The sequence below is a fragment of the Meriones unguiculatus genome, chromosome 2, assembly GCF_030254825.1.
Source record: "Meriones unguiculatus strain TT.TT164.6M chromosome 2, Bangor_MerUng_6.1, whole genome shotgun sequence".
Taxonomy (NCBI): Eukaryota; Metazoa; Chordata; class Mammalia; order Rodentia; family Muridae; genus Meriones; species Meriones unguiculatus.
The window spans coordinates 51,314,092-51,336,448 of record NC_083350.1 but is presented as its reverse complement, the minus strand read 5'-3'; the positions used below and the strand labels follow the sequence as shown (position 1 = coordinate 51,336,448).

General features: G+C 47.7%; 1 protein-coding gene and 1 pseudogene across 6 annotated transcripts; one reads left to right on the top strand and one right to left on the bottom strand.

Moving 5' to 3' along the window:
* The first annotated feature begins 629 nt into the window (after positions 1-629).
* On the top strand, positions 630-18,078 carry Slc4a9 (solute carrier family 4 member 9). 6 transcript variants are annotated; one of them, XM_021651702.2, is made up of 22 exons: positions 630-901; positions 1,163-1,323; positions 1,674-1,787; positions 2,134-2,183; positions 2,324-2,481; positions 2,729-2,816; positions 3,180-3,334; positions 3,455-3,692; positions 3,938-4,030; positions 4,181-4,314; positions 4,466-4,728; positions 5,896-5,954; positions 6,182-6,370; positions 6,498-6,611; positions 8,116-8,277; positions 8,380-8,456; positions 9,327-9,399; positions 11,762-11,830; positions 12,012-12,185; positions 13,064-13,219; positions 13,589-13,682; positions 17,165-18,078. In XM_021651702.2, the coding sequence occupies exons 1-21, from the start codon at positions 684-686 to the stop codon at positions 13,640-13,642; spliced, it is 2,799 nt and encodes a 932-aa protein (XP_021507377.1). In that variant the 5' UTR covers positions 630-683; the 3' UTR covers positions 13,643-13,682; positions 17,165-18,078. The 6 variants fall into 6 exon arrangements, with proteins under 6 accessions (XP_021507377.1, XP_021507374.1, XP_021507378.1 ...); XM_021651699.2 differs by lacking the exon at positions 17,165-18,078 and adding an exon at positions 14,739-14,769 and having other exon boundaries at positions 8,380-8,558; XM_021651703.2 differs by having other exon boundaries at positions 631-901; positions 3,576-3,692; positions 3,856-4,030; positions 17,165-18,077.
* LOC110557365 (small nuclear ribonucleoprotein G-like) lies at positions 15,028-15,746 on the bottom strand (annotated as a pseudogene).
* Positions 18,079-22,357: the final 4,279 nt, after the last annotated feature.

The window sequence follows — 22,357 nt, the reverse complement described above, 5'->3', positions numbered from 1 at the left end:
CTGAAACAATTCAGGTGGGAAATGATAGTGGCCTGAATGCTGGAGCTGGTGAACATGGTTGGATTCTGGGTATATTTGGAAGGTAGAATCAATAGACTTTGATAAAGGACCACATTCTTTTTGCTCCCGGATCTCTCTCTGTGTCACACACACACACACACACACACACACACACACACACACACACGCCGCTTTCCAAAATTAGCCCATCTAACAGGTGGGGCCTCTACCTTATGTCTCCTTCACCCGCCTGATCGCCCACAGACCTAGTACTCTATTAGTTCCTTATTTGTCAAGTGTGTGTCTGTGACCCCTAGGCTATATTGTTGACACCCAAACAGCCCTGGATTTGTGGTGTTAATATTTGATACAGGACGGCTAGGGGCAACAGAATCTGGTATGGTCCTCAGTTACGCCTGTCTGTGTATGCAAAACACAGGGAGGTCAGACCTGATGCATACACACAAGCTGGCCCCTCTGAAAGGTCTGGGAAAGGCTAGGTAAGTTTTACAAACAGGCCGTCGGGGGTCAGACACCAAGTAGAGGAGGACATGACCAGTATTTCCCGGAGCCAACAGGCTTTTGCTTTTGTGATGCTGTACTGTGCTGACAGGTATAAATGCAGCCAGCCAGAGGGCCCCCACACTGCACAGCCCCCAAGATTCTATGCAAGTTTTTCCAAGATGAAGCTGCCAGGACAAGAGGATTTTGAACATTCTGGTGCTCACGAAAATGTTCTTGCAGAGGAACTGGACAGTGGCCTTGGCCCTGGCCCTAGCCTTGATGGCCCCTCAGACACAGACAATGGGGAATTGGGGGCATCCAAGGACCCAGTGCTCTTCATTCAACTAAATGAGCTGCTAGGCTGGCCCCAGGCACTGGAGTGGAGAGAGACAGGCAGGTGAGTGGGACCTGGCTAGTTCTATAGCATCTGTCCTACCTCAAAGTAGGATTTCTTTTCCTTTGTCTTCTTCTCTGCATTAGACTCAGCTTCTTCTACAATACAAAACCAATATGGTTTTGAGCTCTCTAAGACCTAATGAGGGGCAAATGTTCAGGGAGAGAGATGCTGAACAACTGGGCCAAAGGCAGGCACCCTGCCCTACCCATGTCCTTGACACGGGAGATTCTCCCAACAGCACTGTCTATCCCTCCATCACAGGTGGTTGCTGTTTGAGGAAAAGCTAGAAGTAGGCGCAGGCCGGTGGAGTGCCCCCCATGTGCCTACCCTGGCACTACCCAACCTCCAGGAACTTCGAAGACTGTTGGCTGAGGGCATTGTACTGCTGGACTGTCAAGCTCAGAGCCTCCTGGAGCTTGTGGGTAGGCTGGGGAAGACATTCCATTTCGTGGGAATTTCTCTTAAAGTCTTGGGATCTTCCAGAGCTTATCCTAGCCCAGGGATTTTTCTATTTCTGTCACAGAAATAGTGATGGTAAAGCAGCTGGGCGTGGTGGCACACGTCTGTAATCTCACCACTCGGGAGGCAAAGGCAGGATGATCGCTGAAAATTTGGACAGATTGGCTTATGTAGTGAGACCCTTGTGTCAAAACGAGAGAGGGGGTTCATTGGCTCTTGAATTTCCTGAGACTCAGAGGAAGAAGTGGGCAAGGGAGCCAGTGGAAGGACAGAGATGTTAGGAGAGGCTTTGAACTTCACATCTGTTCTCCAGAGCAGGTGGTCGGTGAGGAGTCACTGAGCCCAGAACTGAGAGGGCAGCTTCAGGCGCTGCTTCTGCAGAGACCCCAGCACCACATCGAGACCACAGGCATCAGGCCCTGCAAAGGTGAGAGATTCCTCTTTGGGCCTGGGATCAAAACTCTGGGGTAAGACGATCCCAGGTATCTTCTTTGTTTGAGCCAAATCCTCAGGCCAACGTTCGTGGGCCAGAAGAAACTGCTGGTAATGGTGAAGGCAGTAGAGTGGGAGTGCCAGGGGCATAACAGCCAGGGCTCTTCAAAGAGGCGTGCTTGGGAGGCACTGTGCCGGGAGCCTCACAAGCAGTGTCTTCTCATTCAGTCTTCAGTTACCCTGGAGGGTGGCATCACAACTGCCCCCAGCCTGGGACGCCCTGGTGGGCCTGTCCCTGAAGCCGTGCTCTTCTTCACCACTCTGTGTTCCTGTTCTTGCAGGGTCTAAGGCTTTCAGAACCGCCTCTCGTGATGAGGACGCCCTCCTGAAGGTTTGTGGTCCTTCCTCGGCCAAGGCTGGGAGGAAGACGATCAGGAATTAACAGAGCCCCACCTACCATCAGGCTCTTCGGCTGTTGAGTTTCTGCCGACATCACCCTCCTTCAATAACCTCTCATCCTCTGCCATTCAGCACCAGAACCCCTTGAGACAGAAGCTGCCTCCAGGAGCTGAGGCAGCAGCCGTGTTAGCAGGAGAGCTGGGCTTCCTGACACAGCCACTAGGGGCCTTCCTGAGACTGCGGAATCCAGTGGTGCTGGAGCCTCTTACAGAGGTGATCCTGCCCAGCAGGTGAGGTGACCGAGCCAGGGCTCCTGGGCCCAAAAGAAGGGCCTTTACTGAGGAGCATAGGGTCTTTGATTCCAGTTCCCTGAGAGTGTGTAGGAAATGCTCCCTAGGGGTGGTTCGGCAGAGCTGGTGTGTACTTGAGCAGGTAGGGAGGTCAGAGGTCAGAGCTAAGTGTCAGTCACAAGCTGCTTTAATCAGCAGGAGTGCTGCCCTATGAGGAAGCATCCTGGAAGCCCCATTCCTTCTTCAGGTTTTTCTGCCTCCTTTTGGGTCCTCCCACCCCAGGAAGGAGCTACCATGAGATGGGTCGGGCGGCAGCTGTCCTCCTCAGTGACCAGGTGAGTGGGCCAGGCGTTCCTCTGTGTGCATATGTGCAAATGTGTGTGCGTATGTGCAAATGTGTGTGCGTGGATGGAACATGTGAATGCACTGTGTGTATGTGATCAGGAGTAACAGTGAGGCAGAGTGCGGCTTTGTTTCTGTAACACGGGGGCTGAAGTCTCCGTATCTACCAATGTAGCTGTAATACTGGCCCAAGGTAGGCACAGAATGAAAGAAAGAAAGAATGAGTGTATGTGTTTACGAGTAAATCATGAATTTGTCCGCTTGTAGCCTGGGTGAGTGTGGTTTTGGGAAAATACAAGTTAAAACACATGAGTGCAAACATGCACTCACCGTCCATTCTGTGGGATTAAATGCAGCAATTCCAGTGGTCAGCTCGTCGGGCAAGCAATCTTCATGACCTCTTGGCAGCCCTGGATGCCTTTCTACAGGAGGTGACAGCTCTACCCCCAGGTCGGTGGGACCGGACAGCCCGGATTCCCCCGCCCAAAAGCCTACCCTCTCAGCACAAAAGGTACCTGGGGTCATAATTTCACAGAGATCTTTCCCTTGGTTATGGGTCTACCGCGATCCCCAGCTAAGCTTGGCATTCATACGTTGGGACTGTGACCCGGATCTAACTTCTGTCTGACAGCTTGAGGACGCCCTCAGCTCCCGTCGCAGTAGCCTCCAGGGGGCGGGGCATCAACTACCCTAGAAGCAAATCTCAGGTTGACTGGAGATGTCAGCCAGTCTGGGGTTCCCATTCTGCCCAGGCTCCCGTCAGAACTGCAGGAGGTCACCGGGCTCTGCCTTCAAAGTGCAGCCTTGGCAGAGGACAAGCACCACCATGGGCCCCACGCACCCAGCCCAGAATTGCAAAGGACCGGCAGGTGAGGGGAGCTGGGTAGGAGCAAGGGTTGGGATCCTATGAAAGAGTCACAGGGGCATCAAAATGTGTAGACAATGAGGGAGGGGCGATGCTGGATACAGAGAAAAGCAGGAGGCAGGCGTGGGATGAGGAATCCTGGATCGCTGACGACCCTTGGGCGGGAGGCTGTTTGGGGGTCTTATTCAGGACGTGCGCCGGAAGGCATGCTGGTACCCCAGCGATTTCTTGGACGCCCTACACCCCCAGTGTTTCCCGGCTGTGCTCTACATTTACCTGGCTACAGTCACGAATGCCATCACTTTTGGGGGTCTGCTGGGAGATGCCACTGAAGGTGCCCAGGTGCGTGGATTTGTGTAATGGGATTGGCATAAACTCTGGACACCGCTTGCCTGACCTCTTGGGACTGCGAGCAGGGCTGAGACCCCACAGAAGCTTGGGCTCCTATGTTGGGATTCCCGGGGTCTTACGGTGAGCTCTGTCCACTTCCAGGGAGTGCTGGAGAGCTTCCTGGGCACAGCGGTGGCTGGAGCTGCCTTCTGCCTAATGGCAGGTCAGCCCCTCACCATCCTTAGTAGCACGGGGCCAGTGCTGGTATTTGAGCGTCTGCTTTTCTCTTTTAGCAGGTAGGAGACCTCTCCCACTTCACCAGCCCATGGGAGGGCACACCCTCAGCTGGTCCTAACTGGGTGAAGAGAGAGGGTGGGTGCTGTCTCTCGCTCGAGGATGCGTCTGATCTGGGATAGATGCACACAGCCCTGTCTCTCACTCCCACAGAGATTACAACCTGGACTACCTGCCCTTCCGCCTGTGGGTAGGCATCTGGGTGGCCACATTTTGCCTGGTACTGGTGGCTACAGAGGCCAGCTTGCTGGTGCGTTACTTCACCCGCTTCACAGAGGAAGGCTTCTGTGCTCTCATCAGCCTCATCTTCATTTATGATGCCATGGGGAAAATGCTCAACTTGATCCATGCCTATCCAATCCAAAGGCCAGGATCTCCTGCCTATGGGTGCTTCTGTCAATACCCAGGCCCAGGAGGTAGGTGAGGGAAACTGGGCATTTTGTCCTGGTGAGGAAAGAGGTGGGAAATGGACTAAGTTTGGCAACATGTTGAGTACTTCTCCAGTAGCCAGCAGTCCCCCTTCTGGTTCTGGACCTGTTACAAAATAAATCTATGGAGGTCGCAGTATTGTCCTCACCTCTGTCCTGATGGAAGAGTGTGGGTTCTACATATGGCTTCTTAAGAGGGAAGCCAGAATTACACTTACCCGACCAAGGGCGGCAGCACTGGATGGGGGACTGTGTTGCACCAGAGGAGCAGAGCTGGCTACACCAACCAGGCGGATTACTCCAGAGAAAAGGGAGAGGGAAGGGCAGGACCAGGCACGCCTAGCTTCCTTTCCCAAATTCACCGATCAAGTAAATCATATCTGAGTGAGAGCAGATAAGTATGTGGAGAGGTCTGTGTTACACCTGCATGGATCCCTCCACGTGGAATGCAGCATCAGCCACAGGCAAAGTGTCCTTTGCGGGGAGGTGGTAGTCCTGGGTGAGACAGGGTCCCAGGTGTAGTCTGGTCTCCAATTCAATATTTAACCAAAGATGACGCTGAACTGCTGATTCTCCTGCCTCCATCTCCAACTGCTGGGATCATAAGCATGAACCACCAACTACCTAGCTAAAAGCGTATCTTTTCTGTTTTCAAACACCTATTTAGTTATTATGTACACCGTGTTCTGCCTACATGTGTGCCTTCACACCAGAAGAGGGCACCAGATCTTGTTATAGATGGTTATGAGCCACCATATGGCTACTGGGAATTGAGCTCAGGACCTCTGGAAGAGCAGCCAGTGCTCTTAAACCTCTGAGCCATCTCTCCAGGCCCTGGATAATTTTTAATGTGTGCGTGAGTCTACTAGACCTGAATGAGACCGGGTCTTGCTCTGGTACACATAAATTTCTGAGCTCACAAATTTGGTCCATGTTTGATGCTCGGTTTTGTACTCAGCACCAGAGACACGGATGGGTAGAGAATCTGAGGGCATGAGTATGTGGAGCAGCAACCTGAGAACGCACCCAAGTGCAACAGAACCAGAGGCATCAGCATGAAGAACTTTCTCGTTTAGGTGGAATAACACGTTAGGATCCTTTGGAGAATAGTTTCTCAAGGAAGGAGGGCTTACGCCTGAATTATCTGCTTCCCAGGGAATGCATCTGAGTGGATGAGCACAAGGCTTGAAGACACAGATCATGCCTTAAGCCTGGTGAGAGCCTCCTCCTGAGAAGGTCCGAGAAGGCATAGAGTTGGTGGTCTTCGGCTCTTCCCGCCCATGGAGGGAAGAAAGCTTCACTGGTTACTTTCACTTAGCCTATGGCCCATCCTGAGTCCCTGATGTCTCTGCGGGTTCCCCTTCCTTTGAGGTGGGTCCAAGACACTGGAGCACTTTCCTCTGTCGCCCGTTGTCCAATAACTGGCCACTCCTCTATTCAGCACCTAGGCCTGGTCAATGCATCCTTGCTGCCTCCGTCAGAGTGCTTCCAGCAAGGAGGCTACCCTCGCGGCCCTGGTTGTCATACTGTTCCAGACATCGCCTTCTTCTCCCTTCTCCTCTTCTTTGCCTCTTTCCTTTGTGCCATTGCCCTCAAGCACGTGAAGAACAGCCGCCTCTTCCCCTCTGTGGTGAGTGCCATCTTTCTCTCTGTGGGAAAGGTCTGTGTTTGGCCTTAGATTCTGTCTGCAAATGGGAAAGGTTAAAAAAAAGGAATGGGATGGCAGACCCAGACTAAACCACCCACTGTATGGCCAGGTACGCAAGGTGATCGGCGACTTTTCCTCCGTCCTGGCCATCCTGCTGGGCTGTGGCCTTGACGCCTTTCTGGGCCTAGCCACACCAAAGCTCTTGGTGCCCACGGAATTCAAGGTGAGAGCTGGACCGAATGAGGAGGGGAGAGGATGGATAGTGGGGCCAGCAGGTTTTGAGTAATAAGATACAATAAATTCCATGCTTCTTTTCCTCTGAGCTTCTTCCTTCACTCATGATAGAGACAGTAAAAATAATGGCTTCACAGAATTGCTGAGTGATAAAATGAGGTGTTCCGACAGACACGTACGTGCATAGAGAATGCTGTATACAGTGGTTATTATTATTATAGGGTAGGTGTTGGAAGATGGGCTCTAGGTAGCAGGCCTTGGGTTTGAATTCCATTTCTGCCTCTTCCTAGCTTGCTCTAGGCATCTACCTTTTAAAATTTTTTAAAAAGATTTATTTATTTTTATTTATTTATGTACAGTTTTCTGCCTGCATGTGTGCCTGCAGCAGATCTCATTATAGATGGTCATGAGCCACAGTGTGGTTGATGAGAATTGAACTCATGACCTCTGGAAGAGTAGCCAGTACTCTTAATCTCTGAGCCTTCTCTCCAACCCCTAGGCATCTACTTTTTAAAAGACAGAGTCTCATGTAGTTCAGATTTTCCTCAAACTCCCTACGTAGCTGAGGCTGTCCTTGAACTCATATCCTCCTATTTTAAGCCCCTATCTGATCCCATATGCTGTGATTCCAGGCATGCATCACGATGGGATAATTGAAAGCAGTCCTGCCATAGGTTGTTTTAGAGTTTACATATCATAGGTACTACAATGTTTGGCACATACCTCAGTATGTGCTGCTGTTATGGCTTCTCCCTGCCATCGGCCCTGCCCACTTCCATACACCCTGCTCTTCTTTTCATCCCTCACTTCCATACACCCTGCTCTTCTTTTCATCCCTCACTGTCAACTCAGATTCAGTAAAGCTGGAGCTTCTTCTGTAGGGCATGACAGTATACAGGACCAGACTTTGCCTGGACAATCGGAAAACTTTCCCCCCAGGCCCCACCAGGGCAGAACAGCAAGGAGGCTCTCCAGGGGTGGCTTTAGGGCTCAGAACCCCTGCCAACCGCCTGGGCCCCCTCCCCACCACAGACGCTTATAATCAGAGCAGACGCAGACACACCTAACCCTGCTCCACCTCTGCCAGACAGTGGTGGCAGGTCTGAACCTGAGCTGCCCCGTTCTGGGTGTGTATGTGTTGGGGGGGAGGGGGAGACTAAGAGGGAAGGCTGGGAATAAGCACAAAGCAGTGTGTGCAGCTTGTATTCGCCAGTTTTTCCTCCAGAGAAAGAGGGCCCCCGGGAACCAAAGTTCAGAGCCCTGCTTCCTTCTGTTCTTTTAAGGCACTGGCATATACTGGAGGAGAAGGAGAGTAGTGTGTGTGTGTGTGTGTGTGTGTCTGTACGTATGTCTGTGACAGTGCTATTACCTAGCATCTAAGGTCTTGGGAGCAAGAGGTGCATTGTGGGAGAGTGCCAGGGTGGGGGTAGGGCTATGCAGGTGAAGCATTCTTGGGAGACGTTTTCCAACCTGTCCGTGGAATGTCCCCTCAGCCTACACTCCCCGGGCGTGGCTGGCTGGTGTCTCCTTCCGGTGCTAACCCCTGGTGGTTGAGTGTGGCAGCTGCTGTGCCTGCTCTACTACTGTCTATCCTTATCTTCATGGACCAGCAGATCACGGCAGTCATTCTCAACCGTGCAGAATATAGACTGCAGGTAAGTAAGGCTTTCAGGTAAAGTCCCAGACTAGGGACGGAAACTCCAGGGTGGGGGTCCAGGCTGCGCTTCTAGCTTCCGAACAACCCGCCTCCCCTGCAGAAGGGAGCCGGCTTCCACCTGGACCTCTTCTGTGTGGCTGTTTTGATGCTCTTCACATCAGCACTTGGGCTGCCTTGGTACGTCTCAGCCACTGTCATCTCCTTGGCCCACATGGACAGTCTTCGGAAAGAGAGCGAAGCCTGTGTCCCTGGCGAAGCCCCCCACTTTCTGGGCATCAGGTGAAGCCTATAATCAGTAGGCTGGAGTGAGAAGGGATGTGCGAGTTATTTGAATAGCTTCAATTCTTAGCTTGTGGCCTCTAGGAACTGCAGTGGATAAGTGGGTGGTGGATTCTGCACTTTGAGATGGGCAAGGAGCCTCCAAGAGAGCACTATAAATGTAAGGGTGAATGCAGTCAGGGCTAAAGTGGAGGGTGAGATACAGTCCCCACTCAATGTATGTTGCAAAGGAATCCGTGACAAAAACAATTTTGTGACTCTTAGGAACTCAGTCTACCTAAAATCATAAAACTGACAAATTTGGTGAATTATGGACTGTAAGTCTTTATGGCAGTGAAAAATTATTAATTTCCCACCTAAGTAAAACATAAAAACAGCAGTTAGGCATAGTGATGCACACATTTAATCCCAGCACTTGGGAGAGAGGCAGAGGCAGGCAGATCTATGTGAGCTTGAGGCCAGCCTGACCTACAGAGTGAGTTCCAGGACAGCTGTAGAAAAGTCCTGTCTCGAAAAACCAAAAACAAAACCAAACAAACAAAACAAGGATGAACCTGAACTGATGGAGAGGCCAGGAGCCCCATGCTGGAGTGCCCTGCCTTTTCTTTCCGTTTTTCACAGCAGGCGAAGGCCCTTTGCCAGGTATCCTGTTGAGGGAATACTTCTTCTCTTCTCTGGCTGCCATGTCTGTACCAGGCTGGGTTAAGGTCTCTAGCCTGGGTGTTAGGAGTGTGCTCAGACCCAGCTAATTCCTCCTTCTCCCCACAGGGAACAGCGGCTGACAGGCTTGGCTGTGTTCATCCTCACAGGAGTCTCCGTCTTCCTGGCACCTGTGCTCAAGGTGCGTGTTTGGCCAGGATAAGGGCCAGTGCAGCAATAACAACAGAGCTGACACTGGCTGAGTATATGGTTTCAGTTAATCCTCATGCTGACTAGCTCTAAGAGATACACATACTCCACAAATGAGAAACCTGAAGGTTACAAATATAAAGTAACTTGTAAGTGTCTACCAGGCATCCATTTCTCAAATTAAAAAAACAAAACAAAACAAAAACAAACAAAAAATCCAGACTTCTGGAGCATGGTGGCTTAGGCCTGTAATCCCAGAACTGGGAGTTGAGGTAGGAGGCTTGCTTCAAATTTCAGGTCAGCTTGTATACACAGTAAGCTGCATGCCAGCTTGGGCTACAGTGTGAGACCCTGTCTCAAAAGAAACCAAAAAAACCAGAAGGAGTCTGAGATGGCTCAGAGAATAAAAGCATTTGCTAACAAGCCCGAAGACCTGAGTTTTATACTAGGTCTGGTCTACAGGATGAAGGTGAGAGATGATTCCGATAAGTTATTCTCTGACCTCCGTGCTTATATACACCTACACAGACACAGACCACTCACAATGTAGTATCAATAACAACAAAAGACACCAGAATAGACCAGGTGTGGTCGTTTTATACTTGTAATTCAGCACTTGGGAGGCAGAGGATCAGGAGTTTGAGTTCAAGGCTAACCTCACCTCAGTTATATAGCAGGTTTGAAACCGTCTTGGTCCACATGAGACCTTATATAAAATTAAAAATAAAAGAAATATACCTAAGTTTTTGGCCAGTAGGACTTGTGTTCAGTGGACTAGGACGTGGCATACCATCACCCCCTGGGCTTCTAATAATGCCTTTGTTCCAGCCCTCCAACAAGCTTGAGTTTAAGTGAATATTCATATCCCAGAGAAACCGTGAGGCAAAAAAACTTTACTCTTCCTCAAGGGTCATGAAACTTGTACTGGGTACCCCACTGTGCTTGGTACCTACAAGAGGGGAAGAGGAGAATTGAAAAGGGATGTGGAACTAAACTACCAGAAACTCACACACCACACATGCATGCATACACACGCACACAAACACACACACCCCTACACAGACATAACTGGCTAGCTCCAGAAGAAAAGGTCAACAAGCCAAGATAGCAAAGCAGTCAAGAAGGGTGTGGAAATGTCAGACAAGAGTCATTGGCAAGAGGACAAAAGGCAGGAGGTGAGGCAGGGCCGAGGTCACAGAGGCTGGGAGGAGTAGTGCAGTGGGACAGCCAGACAGACCGGATTAACCACTTGCTAAGTAGGCTGACTCTCATAAATGGCGTGCCAGCCGCTGTTGCCAGAACTGTCTCCATCCTCCTTGGAGTCTGCTGAGAGAAGACAGCTTTTTAGAAGTTAAGGCAACAGGATAACTTCATGTGATAACTTCTATGAGAAAACAACACCGGATAAAATGATTAAGAGTGCTAGGCCTGGCCTGGTCAGAGGTTGAGTGGGCAAAAGCCCTTGCCACGCAGGACTGACGACTGACCTGGGTGCAGTCCTTAGAACCTGTGGTGGAAGGAGAAAAGCCACCCCCATAAATCGACCTTTGGCCTCCATACACAAACTGTGGCACACATATAACAATAATAGTAAATAAGTATTTAAAAAGTTTTGCAAACAGCGCTGTGGCTACTTCAGACTGAGCAGACAGAGAAGACCTTTTCCTGGGTGAAATAAGATGAAGCATGAATGGATATGAAATCCAAGTATTTGATTAACTGATTGATTGATCCATTGGTTGGTTGGTTGGTTGAGACAGGGTTTTACTTTGGAGCCTTGGCTAGCATGGAACTTGCTACACAGACCAGGCTGGCTTTGAATTTATAGCCATCTTCCTGTGTCTGCCTCCCAAGTATGGGGATCACAGGTGTGTGCCACAATGCCCAAGCAAAAGGAACGTTTTAAGAGGAAAGAACAGTAAAGCAAAAGAAGCAAACGCTAGCGCATGGATGGGGGTGGGGGAGGACAGTGTTTGAGAGCATGTAGAGAAGAGGGAAAGGTGATGGGTAAGACAAGATATGGTAGCTCAATGTTATAATCACAACATTCAGGAATAGGACAGGAGGATGTAAAGTTCTAGGCCATCGATGCCGTGATGGACTAAAAAGACTGCAGAGGCAGGTGAGGTAGGGGCAAATTACTTTGTCTCTGGGTCTCCTCACCTGTCTGTAAAATGCAGAAAATGATAATGATTTATCTCATGTGATTGACGTGAAAAGACTTGATGAAATCAGGCATGTGGAATGTGAGAGGAAGAGAAAGGCCTGGAGGACTCCACTCTGGAGGCCGAGGGTGGGCATCTGGGAGGCTGGAAGGTAAGCTCCTTCGATGCCTCCCTGCTTTTTCCTGCTAGTTCATCCCGATGCCTGTGCTCTACGGCATCTTCCTGTACATGGGGGTGGCGGCACTCGGCAGCATCCAGGTGAGCTCGTCACAAACCACCCAGCGGCCCCAGTCCTATCCATTATCCTGCTTCTCCTGGACACAGGAGCTCTTTTGCCATGCTCTCGATGGGGAGGCCAAGGGAGCCTTCTTCCCTGCCCACGGCAGTGCTTCTCCGAATTACCACTAGGTCCTGCTTTCTCTTCCTCTCTTTCTCCCAGTTCGTGAAGAGAGTGCAGCTGTTGTTGATGCCAAAGAAACACCAGCCAGACCTGCTGCTCTTGAGGCACGTGCCCCTGGGTAGAGTTCACCTGTTCACAGCCATCCAGCTTGCCTGCCTGGGTCTGCTTTGGATAATCAAGTCTACCCCTGCGGCCATTATCTTCCCACTCATGGTAATTTGGAGGGGCTTGTTGAGTGGTTCTGGGAGACTCTGAGCCAGGGAGCGTGGCTGAAAAGCACTCCTCTCACCTACTTTTCTGGCTCTTCCTGGTTGGAAATCCTGAGACCAAGAAAGATGGGTGGGGGGGATACTTACAGGAGAACTAATCGTAGGATAAGCGACTCACCAGCTTTCCTAACTAATTTAGGCTGGTCTACAATGCCACCCTTCCCTCCCAATAACTGAGATTCTTGAAGAGCAATGCTGGCACATTTGTTTCTCAGTGAGGCTTATCAGAAGATAAAGTTAAGAGCCACGGGCTTTGGAATAGGACCAACGTAGTTACCACATGCCACGTGTGTGACCTCAGGAAATTTACTAATCAGTCAGGGCTTCAGTTGTCTTCTATGTGATGAGAATAAACTATAACTGGGTACAGTGGGATTTTTTTGGCCTGTAATCCAAATACTTGGGAAACTGAGGCAGAAGGATCACATTGTGTTTGAGGCCAGCTTGAACCTCAAAGTGAGATCCTGTCCTAAAAATTAAAGCAAAACAAAGGTGGATGGGGTTGGTGGTGAACACCTGTGATTCCAGCATTCAGTGAGAATACGTGTCTCAAAAAAAAAAAAAAAAGGCTAGGCTTTGATGGTACACACTTGTAATCCCAGCACTAACACTTGAGAGGTCAGGAGCTCAAGGTAATCCTCAGCTACAGGGCAAGTTCAAGGCTACTGAGCTACATAAAACCACGTTTCAAAAAACAAAAACAAAGCAATATCAAACAAAGAAAAAAGAAAAAAGGATCCAGTTCATAGGACTGTGTTAGCCCTCACTGGAAGTCCCAGTGGCTGTTGCTGAGAGCCAAGGGATTTGCTTCTGCTTCTGCAGTTACTGGGCCTGGTGGGAGTCCGAAAGGTGCTGGAGTGGGTCTTTTCGCCACAGGAACTCCTCTGGCTGGATGAGCTCATGCCAGAGGAGGAGAAGAACATCTCTGAGAACCGGACTGAGCCAGAGCGCTTGTTTGGTGGAAATGACAGTGAAGACGTAAGCTGCAAGCTGAGTCCTTCTAAACGGAATGGGGGAGGGTTGGGAGATTGTTGTGCACAGCCGTCCCTAACGTCTGATACCTTCATTCAACCCGAAGGCCTGACCAACACAACCATTCCCTCTGTCTTTGAATCAAAATAGGCGGAATGAGGGGCTTAGGGAGATCTTCATCCACAGGCAGGGTTCTGGTTTAAGGGCCTGTGGAGGCAGAGCTCAGCACGCAGCTCCCTGAACTATTCTCAACCGTGATCTCTGTTTTGTTTTGAATGTGGATTCACAGCCAGTTGCTCAGTCCCTTTATTTATGCTTCTCTCTCTCTCCCTTTTTTGTCTGTTCCCAAACTGTCTTTGGATGTTTCTTCCACAGTCAGAACTGATGTATCAGCCAAAGGCCCCAGAAATCAACATCTCTGTGAATTAGCTGGAGTCAGAGTGTGGAGAGCCCAGGAGACGCCCACAAGGTGAGGGTGTGAGGCAAGTCAGTGCTCTTGGTGTTGAGGAAGGAGAGGTGGGGCGGGCTCAGATCTTGAAACCTCCTGTTTGCTGAATGGATATCCTGCTTTCCTACTTATATTCCGGTCCTTGAACTCTGCTGTTGCGGAAGGAAGTAGAAGGAACTTCCCAAAGGGAAGAATGAGTTCCCAGGGGTCGTTCTGAAGTTTTGCCACTAGAGGGAGTTAAAGCTCATTCCAAACCGATCCCAGGAGATGGAGGCGAAGAGGAGAGAGGGAGGGGTGAGATGTCCACTAGGAAGGGGAGGCAGAGGAAGGGAGAATACAGCCTATGCTCCTGCCCCGGAGCCTCCGCCCTGCTAAGAACCATGCTCCCTCCATACAAGTGGAGGGTTCTCTCTCCCTTGCTCTCCCTGCATTTCATTGTATTCACCCATATAGCACTTCTGACTTATATCAACATAGACAGCGCTGAGGAAAGCAACCATAGCCCCTGATCTCAGGAAGCTTAAACTGTGGTGGGAGAGAGAGAGACACGTGAGCAACTTTTAGTGGGAGAGTGCTGGATAAGGGAAGAAGCACACGTCTCACGTGGAGGTGTGGGAGCAGTAAGAAAGGGTTTCTAGTCGAAAGTGGCCCGTAATTTGAAATCTGAAGAATGAATGGAAGTGAGTCAGGATAAGATGGAGGGGAAATTTTCTACGCAGAAGCCACACTGTGTACACGAGCCTAGGAGCTGAAGGGTAACAGGACGCCCTTCCACGCCTCTACTGGTCCAAGAACCTCTATCACTCGAAGTGGACTTTTTCTTAATTGAGAGGGTACTACTATATAACCCAGGCCGTCCTCCAACTTGTGACCGTCCTGCTTTATCCTGAGTGCTGAGATTACAAGAGTGTGCCGCCATGGCTGGCTCTGCCTGTTTGAGGGCATGGGTGGGAGGGGCTAAATAGAAAAGGACAATTCACTGACTAAGTCAGGGCAGCATCTCTCAGGCTTTCCCAGTCCCTTTTCCTTGCCCTGCTGTGTCCTTGCGCACACTTCGGGATCACTGTCTTCTCTCAGTTCACAGGCGTTTTACTCAGGAAGTCAGAACATTTGTGGCCTTTGGCTTCACTGCTGGATGTTGCTGGCTGGGGATCTGGAATACTGATGCAGGATGGAAGGGCAGATGACAAAGACATTTGGAGCTGGGGGTGGGATGCAGCAGGGAGCCACTGGTTTGTGAGACCTTTTTTTTCCTGAGTATCACAAAAGTTTATTTAGCAAAAAGTTTCATATGAAAATGTGCATGACCCAATTCTACATCACAATCAAAGGAGGGATGTGGATGCCTCTGCTGAACAGATGTCATTTAGGCTCTTTCCAAGGCTTCTCACATGATGCTGCTGTCTCCTCGTATGACCACCGTTCTGATGTTATTCTGCTGCCCACTAGTTGCCATCTCCACATACCCATTGATCACAAGATTCATATAGGGATCAAAGCCCCATAGTGTTCCTTATACATGTCTGCCACCATTTGACTTTAATGATAACTTCCTGTCCATAAATGTCTTCAGTTCGGGAGGGTGGGCCTTAATCATGGCAACTCCTCAGAAGGCCTGGCATGATGTGGAAGGGCCCTTTCTTTTTTTTTTCTTTTCCTTCTTTAAGACTGAATTTCTCTGTGTAGCTGCCTGTCCTGGAACTGACTTCGTAGATCAGGCTGTCCTCAAACTCAGAGATCCACCTCCCTCTGCCTCCCAAGTGCTGGGATTAAAGGTGTGTGACACCACTGTCCAGCTAAGAAGTTTTTCTATTTTTTAAGTACTCACAAATCCTCTTTTTATAGCTTGTAGGGATCACCTTTTCTAGATGGCTCAGAGGTTAAGAATGCTGACTGTTCTTCTAAAGGTCCTGAGTTCAATTCCCAGCAACCATATGGTGGCTCACAGCCATCTATAGTGAGGTCTGGTGCCCTCTTCCGGTGCATCTTTAATATTTGCAAAAGAGAGGGAAAAAATGTCAGGTATGTGGTTCACATCTGTAATCTCAACACTTAGTAGATTGAGGCAGGAAGACTGCCACAGATTTAAAGCCAGTCTAAGTGTGAGACTTTGTCTCAAAAAGGGGGTCGGGGAGTCTGGGCATGCTTGCACATGCCCTTGACCCAGCAGAGACAAGTGGATTCTATGAAGTGAAGGCCGGCCACCAGCCTGGTCTACATGGAGTTCCAGGATGGGCAGCATTATATGGAAAGACAAACAACAAAACAAAACAAGACAAAAACCTATCCTTTTTTCCAGAATAGGTATTCTCTCCCTGACACTTTTTTTATGAAGCTAAAAAAAAAACCTTTATTATTTTATTGATTACAAAAGTAAATAAGGTTATCTTAAAATGTTGAAACATTATAGAAATTTATAATTTTGAAATTGAAATTTACAGGCAATAACCACTGCCTATATTTTTGTGTTTGATGTTAAAATTTATTTCAGAGCTAGGTGAGGTGGCCCACACCTGTAATCTCAGCACTGGGGAGGCTGAGGTAGGCAGATCTCTGTGAGTTCGAGGTCAACAAAGTAAGTCCAGGACAGCCAGGGCTACACAGAGAAACCCTATCTCAACAAACAAACAAACAAACAAAATGATTTATTTCAGTGAACAAAATGGGGTTTATTAAATTGAATTATACTATGGATTTTCATAACATTCCTGTTACTTAATATTTATTGGGTATTTTCTCAACATATATAGCTATCTCATTCTTATTATCTGTTGTCTTACTTGCTTTTCTATTGCTGTGATAAAACACCATGACCAGAGAAACTTATAAAGGAAATATTTAATTTGGGGCTTCCACTTTCAGAGACTCAAAGTTCATGACCATCACAGTGGGAAGCATGGCGGCAGGCAGGCACTGGCAGAGTATCTGAGAGCTCACACCTTGACTTACAAGCTCAAGGCGGAGAGAGAGGGACTCAGAAGGGGTCCAGTTTTTTGAAACCTCAAAGCCCACTCCAATGGGGCATAGTGGCACAGCCTTTAATCCCAGGACTCTGGGAGGCTGATGAAAGCAGATCAATGTGAGTTTGAGGCCAGCCTGGTCTACAAAGCACAGGTCAGCCAAGGCTACAAAGAGAAACCCTGACTCAAAAAACAAAACAAAACAAAACAAAACAAAACAAAGCAAAAAGCCTACCCCTAGTGACACACCTCTGCCAAAAAGACCACACCTAATCTTTCCCAAACAGTCCTACCAACCAGGGACCAATATTCAATATATGAGCCTGTTGGCTATTCTCATTCAAGCCACAATATCTGCATATGACAAATAATTTTATAAGTTGAAAAAGGTAAGAGAGTATACAAAATGTCTTCTGCAAGTACAAGGATTTCTATTATGTATACACCTAGGAGTGGAATTAAAAAATGAGTATGAAAATACCACAATGAAACTTATCATTTTGTAGGCAAACTTAAAACTTTACATATTATATATATTTTTAGGGACTGGAGAGATGCCTCAGCGGTCAAAGAACACTTGCAGCTCTTCCAGAGGACTTGAGTATGATTCCCAGCATCCATATGGCAGCTTATAACTGTCCTTAACTCCAGCCCCAGGGGATGCCACACTCTCTTCCAGCCTCCTTGAGCACCAGGCATGCAAAAAGTATCCTTAAATACATGTAGACATAAAGTAAAAATAAATAAATCTTTAAAAATACTTTGTAAATAATTAAAAAAAAAAAAAAGAATAATGAGCCAGGTGTGATGCACACCTGAAATCCTAGCACTGGAGATGCTGAAGTGGGAGGATTGAGGGTTTGAGGCCAGCCTTGGCCGCAGGGTAGGCTCATGGCCCGCTTTAGCTACATAGCAAGACTCTGTCTTAAAACACCCAAACCAAAGAAGAGCAGCTAGTAACAGTGAAGGGGATGAGGATGGGGATGGGGCTCAATGGTAGAGCTCCTGCTTGGAGAACACATGCTCCCCAGATACTCCTGTCCTCAAAGAGAGCAGCAATGAATTGAATACAGTGTTAAAAATAAGATATTTTAACCTGGGGATAGTTGTACACTTCTGTAATTCCAGCGCTCAGAAGGCAGTGGCAGGAGAATTAGGAATTCAACTACATAATGAGTTTGAGACTAGCTTGGGTCATATAAGACCCTGTTTCAAAAACAAACAAAACAAAACACAGGACTGGGGCCACCATAGCTCTGCCCCAGACCTCATTTCAACCTCTGTGCCTGGGTGCTCAGAGCTGGGCAGATTGGTGAGGGAGCTCCCTAGAAACCTGGGGCAGCCTTTAGTCTTCCTGACAGGGCTGGGGGAACGCATGCTGTGTGTAGGAGCAGCCTTAAATGTACACCCTGGAGTTCAAAGACCTGGTTCTCAGTCTAATGTTGTCATACACTTCTTGGGTGTCCTTAATGAGGGCCTTGTCTCTGAGTCTCATGGAAATAAAGACGGTTGACTAGATGATTCCCAAGATTCAAATCTTCTTTCAGTATGGGAGACTGTTGGAGCCGCCCCCAGATAGATGTTCAGGTGACATTCTCTAGCAAGTAGTAAAGAGATTTATCTTTGCTGGTATAGTGGTGGATGCCTTTGATCCCAGCACTTGGGAGGCAGAAGCAGGAGTATTCCTGTGAGTTCAAGGCCAGACTTCTCTGAGAAGTACTGTTTCAAAACAAACAAAATAAATAAATAAAGTCAATAAATAGTAAAGCAACAAAATAATACAAAAACCAAGCCAAAACAACCAGCCAAAACAAAAACAAAAACAAAAACAAAAAAAACCCCAAAAACTTCAAAAGAGCTGGTAAGATGCTTGCTGGATAGAGGCACTTGCTTCACCTGAGTTCAGTCAACTGGACCTACATGGTGCAATGAGAGAATCAAGTCCTCTGACATCCATATGCATGTTGTGGCATGTACATGCATGTGTACGCGCTCGTGCATGCACAAGACCCCACCTCCTTAAATAAATGTAAAAAGAAAAAAAAAAAAAAAACAATGAGCCCACTAGCTGCTCTTCCAGAGGACCTGGGTACAGTTCTAAGAACCTACCTAGCCACTTACAACCATCTATAACTCCATATCCAGGGAATGTCACACCTTCTTCTGGCCTTGGAGGCTGCCAGGTGCAGAGGTGCACAGATATACTTCCAGGGAAAGCACTCACACACATTAAAAACAAAAACAAAAGCAAAACCAGACTGGTGAGCTAAGCAGGTAACTGCTTGCCACTGAGCAGTTGATCCCTTAAACCCATATGGTGGAACGAAAACACCAATGCCCCAAATTCTCCTCTGATTTCAAAATTCCTGCTGTGCAACACATGGACCCACCTATCCCCAAGTAAATGTAAATCAATTTTTTCCTCCATCTTTAAAAATTTATCTTTATGCCTGTGTGTGTGGCACATGGACACGGTGCCTGCAGAGGCCAGAGGAGGGTTTTGAATCCCTGGAGCTGGAGTTACAGGCAGTGGCAAACCTCCAACATGGGTACTGGGAAGAGACTCAGGGTCATCTGGAAGCTCTGAAAATAAGTGCACTTAACTGCTGAGCCTCCTATCTCTCCGGCCTCTGAAAAGTGTTTGTTGGCTTCTTTGTCTTTTAATGAAAACAAAACAAAACAATAACCAAAGCACTATCACAAGGAATACAGGCAGATTTACAGGACTGGATTTGAATGTTAGGCAAAAATTCTACCACTCTACCACTGAGCTATATCTCCAGACTATATAAATACACATACACACACATTAAAAAAACAAAACAAAACAAAACAAAACAAAAAAACAAGCCAGCATAGTGTCATATGCCTTTAATCTCAGCACTGGGGAGGCAGAGGCAAGGGGATCTTTGTGATTCGAGGCCAGCCTGGTCTACAAAATGAGATCCAGGACAGCCAGGGCTGTTATACTAAGAAACCCTATCTAGGAACAAAACAAAACAACAAACAAAAAGATAAACAAGGTCATATTGTTATAGCCTAAACTGTTCTCAAGCTCAACTGAGGACTTGTAGGAATTCAAGGACAGAGAAGGGTATATATTATGAAACCCAGTCTCAAAAAAGATAGATGAACTAAGGCATTTGTACACCTATGTATATACACACGTACACTCATCATTGTTTTTGGGGAAAGATATTTGAAGTCAGTGTTGGCTTTATACTGCACAGCTCCAGGGATGGATGTCTGTCTTGGGCAGCTAGGGAATGAAGAAAAGACAGATACAGACATGGGACACACAGGAAAGATGTGTTTGGGCAGACTGGGCTCCTTGATGCAGAAACTGCAGCACACCAAAATCTCCGTGTGTTTCTTACATAGAGTTGAACTGGGGGCAGGGTTATTCCATAAAGATAAAGGAGAAGACATGGAGGCAAATGTGTATGGAATACAGCTGGATCAGAGACGGGTTCAGCTTATCTTCCTGGGAACAGACTCTGTAGGGGAGCAGTTTTCAGGCCATACAATATCCAGGAGGAGAAAGCTATGGTGGGCATTTTCTGCATACATTACCAGTGTCTATGCTTGGACCCACTGGAAAGGCTTTCCCATTTTTCTGAGTCTCCTCCGGTCATGCAGGTAGAAGGCTTTGCAATTTCTCGCTGAGTCTGAGCTAGGGTGCATGTTAACAATACACTTTCACTTAGTACTTCACACACTCTAGACTTCCTCCACTGCCCACATCATATTAGTCTTTCAAACCAGGCCAAATGATCTTAAGACATAAGCTACCATTTTCTGTCAATAAAACAGGGCCAAGAGCATGGATTTTTAGTCTTGCATGCTGCAAATATTAATTAACGCCTATAACCTTGTTTGAAATCTTTAGATGAAAGACCTACAACTGTATATAGAGTTATTAGGACTCCCAAGCTCCAGAGAAACCCTTCATATCAGCCATTTAAGTCCTGTCTCCTCTAGCCTGAACCTGTGGAATAATGGTTCTCAAATGTTTGCGGGTATAAAAATCTAGGGTTACCACGTGGATTCCTGGCTTCTTCTGTGGTGCCGATTCCCTCAAGGTTCTAAATTCTTAGTTTTTTATCTTTCTGTTCCTTTGTTTAGTGCTTCATTGATACTTGAATTTTTTTTTTTCTTTGCAAAAGGATCTGAGCATGTAGTTGTATGTGCTGGTTGTTTTCTGTCAACGTGATATGAACTTAGACATATCAGGTAGCCCTGGCTGTCCTGGAACTCACTTTGTAGATCAGGCTGGCCTCTGCTTCCTGATTAAAGGTGAGTGCCACCACATCTGGTGGCAGAAGAGGGCACCAGATTTCACTATAGATGGTTGTGAGCCACCTTGTGGCTGCTGGGAATTGAACTCAGGACCTTTAGAACAGCAGCCAGTGTTCTTAACCTCTGAGCCATCTCTCCGGCCCTGGAAGAGGGAATCTTAATTGAGAAAATGCCTCCATAAGACTGGCCTGTGGTAAGTCTGTGGGAGTTTTGTCCTGATTGATGATTGATGGCACTGTGGACGTGGACGGGGCCACCTCTGGGCAGTTCTGTGAAGTATGGTAAAGCAGGCTGAGGAGAAGTGATGAGCCCTGACTTCCCTTAGTGATAGACTAGCAAGCTATTATCTGTCTTTGTTATTGATAGTGGACTTTAATTTCCATAATACTTACTAATGATGAAGATCTTTCAATGAATGCTTTTAGGTCATTTATGTATCTTCTTTGTGTGTCTACTTTTTTGTTTGGTTTTTGAGAGTGAGCCCGAGGATACCCTCTATCCCAAAATGGCCTTAGACCCTCCATCAGAGGCTGGCCTTGAACTTCTGAACCTCTTACCTTGTATCTCCCCAGTTCTAGGATAAGAGCTGTCTGCTACCACATCTACTTTGTGCAGTGCTGGAGACATAATTCAGATCCTTGTGCGTGTTAAGTATGTGTTCTGACATAAATCTCCAAACCTAGAACATTCTTAGTAATATTTGCTTTTCATGCTCCTCAAGTGCTGGTAAATCTGATACCAATGCCTTCAATAATTGTACTAAGGTACCAGGGGGTGTTTTTATTTTTCTATTGTTCTCTCTCTTTCTCTCTTCTTCTTCCTCCTCCTTGTGACAGGGTTTAAAAATGTAGCTCAGACTAGCCTCAGCTCATAGTGAGCCTCCTACTGGAGTTTCCCAAGTGCCGGGATTACACGGGTCAGCACTATGCCTGGCCTCAAAGACAGTTGCTACTTCATGGGCTCCCTGCAAAGGTCTTCACACCTCTGGACATATACAAATCATGCTTTGGAGAACTGTGGCGGTAAAACTGTGTGTTTGTGTCAAAACCTGTCAAATATTTTGTCCCGAAGTTCCCATTTCTCTAAAATAAGCGTCTTTTGCAGATTTAAGAGTCAGGCATGTGGCTCATGCTCGTAAACTCAGCTCTTAGGCTGAGGTAGAGGACTGCTGCTGCTTTGAGGCCAGCCTGTGTTACACAGTGAGTCCCAGGTATGCCCCGGCTGTAGAGTGAGATCCTATAACAAAGAGTGGAATACAAGCTGCTGCAGAAGACTATGTAAGGATAAGAGGTAATAAGGATTTCTGCCAAGTGCCTGTTCATGTATGCTTCTAGTTCTAATATTAGGGAGGCAGAGGCAAGGGGGTCAGGAGTTCCAAGGCCAGTTTGGGCTACAGAAGACTCCGCTAAAACAAAAAACCAAACCAAACCAAACCGA

Coding starts and splice junctions, on each gene's coding strand:
- Slc4a9 (XM_021651698.2), top strand. CDS start 684: ATGAAGCTGCCAGGACAAGAGGATTTTGAACATTCTGGTGCTCACGAA. Junction 1,324..1,673: donor GAGCCTCCTGGAGCTTGTGG/GTAGGCTGGGGA, acceptor TCTGTTCTCCAG/AGCAGGTGGTCGGTGAGGAG. Junction 11,831..12,011: donor CGGCACTCGGCAGCATCCAG/GTGAGCTCGTCA, acceptor TCTTTCTCCCAG/TTCGTGAAGAGAGTGCAGCT.